Source organism: Odocoileus virginianus, chromosome 26 (genome assembly GCF_023699985.2).
Source record: "Odocoileus virginianus isolate 20LAN1187 ecotype Illinois chromosome 26, Ovbor_1.2, whole genome shotgun sequence".
NCBI classification, from domain to species: domain Eukaryota; kingdom Metazoa; phylum Chordata; class Mammalia; order Artiodactyla; family Cervidae; genus Odocoileus; species Odocoileus virginianus.
This window is the reverse complement of record NC_069699.1, coordinates 40,355,420-40,367,771: the sequence shown is the minus strand read 5'-3', so window position 1 is coordinate 40,367,771 and position 12,352 is coordinate 40,355,420. Positions and strand designations below refer to the sequence as shown.

Genomic DNA, 12,352 nt, shown 5'->3' with positions numbered 1-12,352 from the left:
ACTTTTCTTCCAAGGAGCAAGCATCTTTTAATTTCATGACTGCAGTTAACATCCACAGTGATTTTGGAACTCCCCAAAATAAAGTCTGTCACTGTTTCCACTGTCACCCCATCTATTTGCCATGAAGTGATGGGACCAGATGCCATGATTTTAGTTTTCTGAATATTGAGCCTCAAGCCAACTTTATGGCCTACAAATATTCTTTTCTAGAGTATCTGAAAGTATCTAAGAAAATACATACCTCTCCTTTGCAACAACAATACCAAGTAATTGATCTTCAAGTCCTTCTGGAGTTATCATGAAATTGAGCAAAGATACCTTTGTAGCCAGCTCTGGCATATAATGTGGATTTCTCAACTTTGTGGTGATATAAAACTTGAAATCAAAGGAATACTCAATAATGACCTCACCAAGTCTGATGCAATCAATGCCACCTGTATTTCAGAGAAAAATGCATAATAAATAAGCCAAAGTTACATAGCCCTTCCCCTTCTGTTAAAACCCATCCTAGGTTACAAGTAAAACATCATAAAGTAATTTCAAATAGAATACAAGTGTTGCAAAAGTTACAGACACAGAGGCAAAGAAGCAATTATACAGCATGAATCATTAATTCTGGGGTAATATAAGATATTTTTTCTGGTTGTCATGGAGCCTTCTAAATTAAGATTCCTTTTGATCTTACTTCCTCTATTAATTTTCAATAACGGTTCCAAAATTATTTATATATGACTAAAGGTCTTTGTTGGAGAAGACTCTTGAGAGTCCCTTGGACTGCAAGGAGATCCAACCAGTCCATCCTAAAGGAGATCAGTCCTGGGTGTTCATTGGAAGGACTGATGCTGAAGCTGAAACTCCAATATTCTGGCCACCTCATGTGAAGAGCTGACTCATTGGAAAAGACCCTAATGCTGGGACAGATTGGGGGCAGGAGGAGAAGGGGACGACAGAGGATGAGATGGTTGGATGGCATCACCAACTCGATGGACATGGGTTTGAGTAAACTCCGGGAGTTGATGATGGACAGGGAGGCCTGGCATGCTGTGATTCATAGGGTAGCAGAGTCGGACACGACTGGTCAACTGAACTGAACTGAACTGAAAGCTCTTAAAAAACTAGAGTTTGACAGAGAATAAATTTTATAAGCAGAAAGATATACAAGGTGGACAATGTTTACCTAAGGCTAACTCTGGTCCACATTAACCATTACTATTCATAGTAATGGACTTTGTGTGGTCCTTGGTCATAAGATAAAGGAATTTCAGGTTGGATTCAACTTCTGTGTGTTCTCTACCGAACAACAATCTAAATAACAGTGACTAAGGCAATCAAAGGAAGTCAAGGTATTTATTTTAGAATATATGGTACTTATTAAAATTTCTTTTCATGCATAACAATGACACAGAAGTTCTGCATTATTAAATTATTAAAATTATGTAGTAGTTTTCTTCCCTCAAAGATAATCCAATCATCTTTCAGTTCTAGCAACTAATATCAATTGACTTCTACCTTGTTTAAAAGTTTGTCTAAGTAGCAAAGGTTCCAATGATGGATCCAGTTCTTCACCAACATTTTCCAACAGAAGTGGAGTTCCAAATTGAATACAGTTTTCCAGTGTTCTCATATAGTCTGCATCTGATAGCTTAATAACACTAAGCTGATTTTCTTTCTCAGAGTTTTTGATCCACTTATTGGCTTGACCCTGGGGATCAATCATTAAAGGCCTAAAATATAATAAGAAAAAATATGAGGGGACTAAATAGATGTTGAGATTTATCTAAAATTATATATTTTAAATAATAAACATCACCATCAATCTATACAAAGTGTTTCACATACATTATCAGGATAAATCTTCACAAAAGTTCTGTGAGGAAAAGGAAAAAGGAGTTTCATTCTCATTTATTTTTGAAATGAAGAAATTAAGTATTTTGCCCAAGGTTTTAAGGTTAAGAAACTAGTTTAATGTCAGAAGTAGGATCTTATGAATGTATAAGCTGTGCTTTTTGCAATTTAACACATGGTCTTCATAGTAATTATAACACATATCATCTGTTAACATAATATGAAAAATAATCCTATGTATCTGATAAGAATTTAGAATAAAAGATCTACTGGGCTATAATGGATTTCCTTAGGTTATGAGTAGAACCATAAACTAAGTTTCCAAGGTTAGTCTAGTATATATTTGAGATCTATTTAGGAAATTTTTTCTATGTAAGTATGGTAAAAGACTTTGTGTTCAAGAACATACAATTCACTTTCAAAGAATCAATATATTAGGTGCTTTCCTCTTCCTTATTGATGATACTGACTGTCCTGGATTCCTTTTGTATTCAGTACAATGCATTAAAATATTTTTTAAAATATTAACACAGAAAGGGGAATTTTCACTTCATATTACGTTGGCTTTCCCAGACATTCTCCTTCTATTTCAACAGTTTCTAGGGATAAAAATCCCCTTTCCCTCAGCCTAAAAATAAGCTCTTTCATCAACTAATCCCAGATAACTCTTTTCTTTTATTTTCTTTCCTTTCCAAAAGACAAAACAATTCAACAACAGCTGTATGGTTGATTTCTTTCTCCACTCAAATTGTGCTGAAATCCTATTGAAAACATAAGAAGTCCAGATACCAGTTAAAATACAGCAAACAGATGAAAAGTATTCTGGAAATGAGAAAGTTATTTTGCACACAATTGTTTAAAAGTTGCTAGTAGTTAGACTAGATGCTTTTAGTACCTTTCAAAGTCCTGTTTAAAGGGACATTTTTTCCCCTACTTTTAAAAAAATTTTTAATTTTATTTTTTATTTATTTTTTAAAAATTAGGCTAATTACTTTACAATATTGCAGTGATTTTTGCCATACATTGACATAACTTTATTATTGGAAAAAATATGGTATTTGTTCATTCCCCTACAAAAAGTAATAATTTCTGTAAATTAAGTTTTTCTAATGCTTATGTTCAAATCAATGGACATGAGTTTGAGTGGACTCTGGGAGTTGGTGATGGACAGAGAGGCCTGGTGTGCTGCAGTCCATAGGGTCACAAAGAGTCAGACGTGACTGAGTGACTGAACTGAACTAACTGAATGCTTATCTTGGTAATACCTAAATCAATCAATGTTCTCAGTAATGCAATAATTGGAGATCTTGGTTTTCTAAAAGAAATCCAACTCCTACTTAATACAATTTCATGTGAGTATTACAAATACAATCGGAAAACTGAGTTGTGTGTCTATCCGAAAAACAAGGCCATGCAGGGTTTTGTATCCCATGTGTACCTGACTGAATGTATGAGAGTAATACTCATCTATGTTTGAGATCCAAAAGCAGGGCAGTCTAAAGAAAAAATCATTACTGATTTATGCTTCTAACAGCGGTAGTAATTTTGGGGAAAACATAGCTTTGCTGTTAAGTAGCAAGTGTTGTACCAGTAAACAATAATAAAGAAGAAACAGTAAGCATTTTCATTGTGGTTAAAAAGTAAGCAAAGTCAGAATTTGAGATATAGACACTAAAATGAGGTATTTGAAGAAAATAATTATTTTTAAAAACTAACAGTTACTGAGCACTTATCATGTGCTAAGCACTTTCTTGGGCTTCCCTGGTGGCTCAGATGGTAAAGTGTCTGCCTGCAACGTGGAAGACCTAGGTTCGATCCCTGGGTCAGGAAGATCCCTTGGAGAAGGAAATGGCAACCTACTCCAGTACTCTTGCCTGGAAAATTCCATGGACCTACAGTTCAAGGGGTCGCAAAGAGTTGGACATGACGGAACAACTTCACTTTCTTTCTCAAGCACTTTCTTAAAATTTACAATGAGTTTGAAGCTACTATTTATCCCTATTTACAGATGGGGCACTACTCTCATTTCAAGAGAGAAAATAAGAGAGAAATATTTGACTCCAAATATCCTGATAGCAGAGTCTACACTACTCTCAACCACTGTGTAATATTATAAACAGAGAAACCTTTAGAAATTATGAGCAAGCACAAGAAGAATTAATCATCAACTATAGTTCCAGCAGCATGAGTAGCTAAGTAACCGATAGAATTCCTTCTGCTACCAAGTACTGGTGGATAAAATATGACATTTCAAAAATACATAGGTGACATACATTTGAACTAAACATACATAAGGATGGAAAAACACAGGTGCCAGAAAAATATCTTTGTATGTGTGAGCTGAAATGACAGCTAGCCCTGGGGACAGTGTCAGTACTAATAACTTAAGGGCTCCTTGAACCCATGTAGCAGGAAAGTAAAACTGAAATCCCTGTATTAAGCTTAAACCCACAGAAGTCTTCGTGAATCATAGAAAAAAATCCAACTTTATTCATAAGGAGACAAGAAAGAAGTGTTCTGATTCTTGTCTCATCTTCAGCTTGGAAAAAGTTCTCTGAGAACCTATAACCATGGGACAATAGTTTATGCAGGTTCAAGGGGCAAGTTTATACTATGTACATGATACAGGAAATTCCAGCTGGGAAACTTACATATATTGAGCCAATAACACTGGTATGAATCCAGGAAGAAGTAAGGACAAAATATACATTGTAGCTGGGGCAAGAGCAAAAGAAAAACTCAACCCTTGGAGGAGAGGTAGAAAAATGTCTTTGGCTAAAACATACCTTTACCAACCTTCACTAAGCAGAAATCCCTTAACTCTAGGAGGGGGTGTGAAACTCCTGTTCAAGACCAGCCAAGGCAGAATGCAAACTTAGCTGTCACAGGGAGGAGGGCCAGCAGGCTGAAAATATCCTAACGAAGGCCCAATATGCACAGGGCCTTCCTAAGACTAGGAAATCAGAGTAACAGACAACTCTCACTTTGCCCCCAAAACAGCCTAACATGGAGTACTGAGCAAAAGCGATCTACCTCTAGGGGAACAACAAAAACAGAAAGAGACCCTGTCTGTGTCATGGGCATACAGGAACAGTTGAAAGTTGAAGGTAAAACTCTTAACACTGAGAAAAACACTCCAGAAAGCTATCCCTCATTCTCAGCATAGACCCATGGTTAGATTAAGTTGACACCACTGGTCCCCTGAACTTTACTGGAGTAACAACAAATTGTGCAACTCAATTCAAACCTAGTTCAACTGATGGTTAGACTGACTCAAACCTCTGTACTAATGGAGAGACAGAAGAGGCATGCCCATTTCCAGGAGTTAATATAACGCTCAGTTCCTACTGGTAGACTGAAAATACCTTGCATTCAATCAAATATGAGATATTTAGATAAGCATGGGAAAAAACTCAAACCATTCTCAAGAGACAAAAGAAACTAACAGAAACAGCCTCAAAGATGACACAAACACTGGAAATATTAGATATGTAGTTTTTTAAAATAACTGTGTTTAAAATGTAAAAGAGCCAGTGAAAAAACTGGATGACATGCCTCAAGAGACAACCATCAGCAGAGATGAACTATAAGGAAGAGTTAAATGGAAATACTAGAAATAAAAAATACGTAAACTCTATAGAATTTATTTCATGGGCTGCATAGACCCAATACAACTAAGGAGACAGTCAGTTAATACAGTTATGAACTTGAAGATAGTTTTATAGAAATTATCCAATCTGAAACTCGAAAAAAAAAAAAAGTGGTTAAAAGCAGAAAAGGGCATCTGAAAGTTTTGGGTCATACCAAAAAGACTCAAATGTAAGTTTTCTTCCCAGAAAGAGAAAAGGGATAAAATGAAGTAGATCTCAGAAGCTCAAAGAACCTCAGTCAGGAGAACTACAAAGATGAACACACACACTCCAATATACTCATACATCACAATCAAACTGCAGGCAACTAAAAACAGAAAGAAAAAAAAAAAAAACTAAAGCCTGTCAGAGGGAAAAAGTTACAGAAAAAGGAACTAAAATTAGAGCAGGCTTATCAGAAACTAGGCAGTCTAAAAACAATGGAGTGACACCTTCGAAGGAAAAAAAGCAAAACCAGAAGAATCCAAAAACTGTCAACTCAGAATTCTAAACCCAGCAAAAAATATCTTTCAAAATGAAGATGAAATAAAGAAATAAAAAAGCTGACTGAATTAATTGCAATAGATCTATACACTGAAAATGTTGAAAGATATTTGTCAGGCAGAAAAAATATGAAATCAGATAGAAACATAAAGAAATAAATAAGTCTAAGGGAATTTCCTGGGGGTTCAGTAGTTAGGACTTGGGGTTTCACTGTTGTGACCTAGGTTCAATTCATGGTTGGGGGACTGAGTGGCTGCAAGCCATGCAGTGCAACTGAAAAAAAAACAACTCAAACTAAAACGGGGGAAAAAAAAGGAAACATAAAAGACATTTTCTTATATTTAATCACTCTAATTACTGTCTAAAGTAAAAATAGTAACAATGTGTTATGGGATTCACGGCATGAAAAGTTTCCAAAGTAAGGTTTCCAAAGAATATAAACAAACAATACCTCAAACTTTCAGAATATAAGATTTCTTTGTATCTTTACCGTATCTTATATCCCAAAAGAAGACTGAAACTTCCAATACAGTTTTAAAGGTAGTAAATGTGATATCCCATTCCACATTTCACTTAACATAGTAAGTAAGAATTAGGATTTGGAAGTTAAGTTGCCTGGGTTCAAATTCTGATTATACCATTTATTAGCTCAGTTATCTCACTAAATTTCAAATTACTAATTTATTCTGGGCCCCAGCTGTCTCATTTATAAAATGGAATAATAAGAACTAACTCATAGGAATTTGTGAGGATATAAGGCATTTAAAATAGTATCTCATGAATATAAGAACTCAATATTATCCATCATAGTTTGTTTAGCATAAGGTCAAGAAAAGACTTTTATATTAGATGGCAATATGACTAGATAACTATTTACAGGAAAATATCTCTCAGATGAGAATAATTTCCCAAGTTTCCAAAAGTGATATAAATAAAAAGATAATAAAAACCATCTGCAAAGCTCATACAGTTATCCCACTATGATAGCAGCTATAAAAGATTTACATGAAATTGCATAAATTATTGTTACAGTATCATGAAAATGAGTAGAAATACCTAGCTAAAATCAATACATTGAATAGCTAAGGACTGGAAACAGCCCAAGTGTCCATTAACAGGAAAATACATAAACAATTACGGAGTCATGTAACTGAATAATACTCAGCAACAAAAATTAGTAAGATTATGCTGTGTGGAAAAAGTCTTACACAGAGGGCATACAGTATGATTCCATTTATATGAAGTTCTAGAATAGGCAAAACTAACCTGTGATGGAAAATAATCAGAATAATAATTTCCTACGGGGTGAAGGAGGGAATTTACTGGGATGGGACGAAAAAGACTGTGTTATACCCTGACTCAAACCCTTGCACAAGTGCATACTTTTGTTAGAACTCACAAGTTTGTGTATTTTTGTATATTTGTATTAAATTTTCTATATTTCATTGTATGTAAATTTTACCTCAAAAGAAAAAAAATATTGAACTTTACTTAATGATATGCATGCTGAAGTATTTGGGAGGAAGTACATCCATGTCTGCAACATATGTAGAAATACATAAAAAAGGATGAGTTGATGGATGGATAGAGGGATGGACAAGAATAATGAAATGTTAACTGCAGGATCTAGGAGGTAGTAGCTATATGGGTGCTTACTCTGAAATCCTTTCAACTTTTCTCTATGTTCAAAAAGTTTCAAATAAAATAATTGAAAAAAAAACACTTAATCTTCCTTACCAGCGCCTGGAGTTGTTAACAATCACTCCATTGTCTACGGAGAAAGTATCTGTAGGCAATCCAGCAATATTCCAGGCTCTGATTTTTACTGGATCACCCAAGGTCTTACTCAGTGAGAACTCCTCTGAACATGGGATTTTTTTCTCCTGTTAGAAATACACAGATTTATTTTTGACATTTTCTCTTATCTTGTTGATTAAAATATTTTTAATTAATATATTATTTGTTGTTAGGCAGTATTTAATAATTCTAAAGAACTGAAAAAACTGAATGAAAAGTTAGACTATGGAAATATTTTACTGATCAAATAAGAAGAAAAAAACTTCATATTTTCAGTCATTTCTTTCTTTCTCTATTTTTATTATCATCCTTTCCCCCCAAATACCCCAACATATACTTTAAATGTTCTAAAAAGAAACTCTTAAGAAAATATAAAACCATTACCTTGCACAGCATGCTCCAGTCCTCTGTACATGTTTGTCGAAAGCCAGAAGTGAAAGCACCAAGGTAGGCTATTACTCCTGCTGATACTAAGACATCGCCAGTCAGATTTTCATATACTATCTGAAGGTCATCTGCAGCCTGAGACCATCTGGGAGACCAATCAAAGGCAAAACAGCCTCACCAAAGAGAATGATTAGACAGTAATAAAACGGCCAGGGGTTTCTAGTCCAAATTCTATAACAAAATGCCATGAAAAGTTGGGCACTTGCTTATCTATAAAATGAGGAGGTTAGGTCCCTTCTAGCTCTAATATGCTATAACATACAGTTATGTTTTACAAACAATAATTCACTTTTCATTATTAGAATATTATGCATTTCTTATAGGACTTGTTCCTTCAGGATAGGAAAACAGAAACAAAAAAAAAAATCACCAGAATTTTGTCTAATAATTTTATTCAGGATGATTTGGCCTAGTGGCCCTGCTATTCGTTTCTGAAAAACAAAGGAACATTTGTAATTCATTACCAAAAACTACATTTAAGTTGTATAGCAGTTGGCATACTATAGCTAAGGTTGGTATCTTTTTCCATTTAATGAAACTTTTACTGAAAAAAGTTCATTTCAAAACCATCTAATTTGCACTATGAAGTATTGTCAAAAGTATGCTACTTTATCATGCTATTCATTCAACAAATTCAATTAATAGCTATGATAGTTGGCTGACTAGTATAAATAGATTAGAATAAAGCTAACTGGCTTTGTTATATCAAGTCAGTTATTTAAAATAAATTTAACAAAATGAACCATATATTCACTGCTCCCTTCCAAACACTTTATTACAAAACACTTGAACATAAAATTGGAAAGAACTGCACAATGATCATCCACATACTCACCACTAAGATTAAAACTTATCTTTGGGACACAAACAGATGGAGAAATATACCATGTTCATGGATTGGAAGAATCAATATTGTCAAAATGGTTATACTACCCAAAGCAATCTATAGATTCAATGCAATCCCTATCAAACTACCAATGGTATTTTTCACAGAACTAGAACAAATAATTTCACAATTTGTATGGAAATACAAAAAACCTCGAATAGCCAAAGTAATCCTGAGAAAGAAGAATGGAACTGGAGGAATCAATCTGCCTGACTTCACACTATACTACAAAGCCACAGTCATCAAGACAGTATGGTACTGGCACAAAGACAGAAATATAGATCAATGGAACAGAATAGAAAGCCCAGAGATAAATCCACGAACCTATGGTCACCTTATCTTCGACAAAGGAGGCAAGGATATACAATGGAAAAAAGACAACCCCTTTAACAAGTGGTGCTGGGAAAACTGGTCAACCATCTGTAAAAGAATGAAACTAGAACACTTTCTAACACCATACACAAAAATAAACTCAAAATGGATTAAAGATCTAAATGTAAGACCAGAAACTATAAAGCTCCTAGAGGAGAACATAGGCAAAACACCCTCCGACATGAATCACAGCAGGATCCTCTATGACCCACATCCCAGAATTTTAGAAATAAAAGCAAAAATAAACAAATGGGACCTAATGAAACTTAAAAGCTTTTGCACAACAAAGGAAACTATAAGCAAGGTGAAAAGACAGCCCTCAGATTGGGAGAAAATAATAGCAAACGAAGCAACAGACAAAGGATTAATCTCAAAAATATACAAGCAACTCCTCCAGCTCAACTCCAGAAAAATAAATGACCCAATCAAAAAATGGGCCAAAGAACTAAACAGACATTTCTCCAAGGAAGACATACAGATGGCTAACAAACACATGAAAAGATGCTCAACATCACTCATTATCAGAGAAATGCAAATCAAAACCACAATGAGGTACCATTATACGCCAGTCAGGATGGCTGCTATCCCAAAGTCTACAAGCAATAAATGCTGGAGAGGGTGTGGAGAAAAGGGAACCCTCTTACACTGTTGGTGGGAATGCAAATTAGTACAGCCACTATGGAAAACAGTGTGGAGATTTCTTTAAAAGCTGGAAATAGAACTGCCATATGACCCAGCAATCCCACTTCTGGGCATACACACCGAGGAAACCAGATCTGAAAGAGACACGTGCACCCCAATGTTCATCGCAGCACTGTTTATAATAGCCAGGACATGGAAGCAACCCAGATGCCCATTAGCAGACAAATGGATGAGGAAGCTGTGGTACATATACACCATGGAATATTACTCAGCCATTAAAAAGAATTCATTTGAATCAGTTCTAATGAGATGGATGAAACTGGAGCCCATTATACAGAGCGAAGTAAGCCAGAAAGATAAAGACCATTACAGTATACTAACACATATATATGGAATTTAGAAAGATGGTAACGATAACCCTATATGCAAAACAGAAAAAGAGACTCAGATGTATAGAACAGACTTGTGGACTCTGGGAGAAGGCGAGGGTGGGATGTTTCGAGAGAACAGCATCGAAACATGTATATTATCTAGGGTGAAACAGATCACCAGCCCAGGTTGGGTGCATGAGACAAGTGCTCGGGCCTGGTGCACTGGGAAAACCCAGAGGGATCGGGTGGAGAGGGAGGTGGGATGGGGGACCGGGATGGGGAATACATGTAAATCCATGGCTAATTCATTTCAATGTATGAAAAAAACCACTGCAATGATGTAAAGTAATTAGTCTCCAACTAATAAAAATAAATGGAAAAAAAAAAAAGGTCCTACTGTATAGCACAAGGAATTATATTCAATATCTGGTGATAAACCATAATGGAAAAGAATATTAAAAATATATATAAGTATAACTGAATCACTTTGCTATACAGCAGAAATTAACAGAAGATTATAAATCAACTATACTTCAATAAAAATTGTTTTAATTACAAAAATAAAATAAAATAAAACTTATCTTTGGCCTTATTTGCCTCTTTCTCTCTCTCTTTTAACATTTGAAAGCAAGTTGCAAACACCATCCTTGACACTGAAATTCTGTTCGGAGAAGCCTAGCCAGGTGCTTTATAGAAAGTCCCACATTCTCAACCAGCAATTTAAAAATCAGTAATCAAAATAAACAACTCACTCCAGTATTCTTGCCTGAAAAATCCCATGGACAGAGAAGCCTGGCAGGCTACAGTCCATGAGGTCACAAAGAGTCGGTTACGACTGGAGCAACTGGGCATGGCATGGCATGGCAATCATAATAAATACCCAAAGAGAGTTGCATATTCAAGCCGGACATTTTAAATCATTGTTAAAATGAGTAGAAATCTGACCTCGATTTTTCTCCACCTAGCCCTCCAATTAGTTTGGAGGCTCTTTCAAGTTTCTTAGCACAAAGTTCCACCTGGTCTTCTAAACGAGCTTTTTCCTCAGTTTTCTCAAGAAATACTCTTTCTAAATTTTCCAAATGATGTTCTACTTCTGCTAGTTCTGCTCTCTTCTGATTCAAAAGCTCCATCGTCTCAGCTAAGGACTTCTGAGCTTCTGTTAAGCGGGCTTTCTTAGGAGCCACTACCTGTTTGGGAACAGTACACGCAGCTATTAACAGGTACTATGTAACACTGACAATCAATATAATCCTTTATAGATATCGTGAATTTTAAACATTTATGATTAGAAATACATTATTACTTATAAAAATAAATCATGCAAATTTAAAATGCCTTAAATCTTATATTTTCATATGCAAATAAAGTAAAATACATTTCTATATCTTATAAAATATATAACATCATCATGGACCAGCAAACTTCATCTATAAAATAGCCAAGGTACTCTAATAATATGTCACAATATGTAGCAAAACAGCATGATATGTAGCAAAATATCTCAATACAATCAGGAGTTGCCTTTGAACTGTTGCAAAACAGAAAAGCATGTAACAGAAATGACAAACACTTAACAATACAAGAATGTGCTGCTTTTTTTTGTTTGTTTGTTTTTGGCATTTCTAAGGTTTTGATTTCTTTCCCAGTCAGCTGAGGATTACATTTGCCTTGAGGAGATTAAGACAGTAGCAGTAATACACAGAGAAATAAAGACTTGGTATTTAGCTTCACTACCAAAATTGAATTTCCCTCAACAAATTGTGAAAAGTGATGCTTTGTTGAGAGAAAAACAATTTTCTAAAGTTTTTATTTTACTATGCTCAACAGTATATGAATAATGGGGTATGGCAAACTTGGTT

The 12,352-nt window shown here is 35.0% G+C and overlaps 1 protein-coding gene across 1 annotated transcript in view; it reads right to left on the bottom strand.

The window, feature by feature from the left end:
* The window catches only part of DNAH12 (dynein axonemal heavy chain 12), a 175,832-nt gene that overhangs the window by 38,654 nt on the left and 124,826 nt on the right, over positions 1-12,352 (bottom strand). The window contains exons 53-57 of the mRNA XM_070455873.1: positions 11,439-11,680; positions 8,160-8,307; positions 7,716-7,861; positions 1,510-1,724; positions 242-434 (exon numbers count right to left, since the gene is read on the bottom strand). Coding sequence (XP_070311974.1) covers positions 242-434; positions 1,510-1,724; positions 7,716-7,861; positions 8,160-8,307; positions 11,439-11,680 — 944 coding nt within the window. The remainder of the gene's footprint in view (positions 1-241; positions 435-1,509; positions 1,725-7,715; positions 7,862-8,159; positions 8,308-11,438; positions 11,681-12,352) is intronic.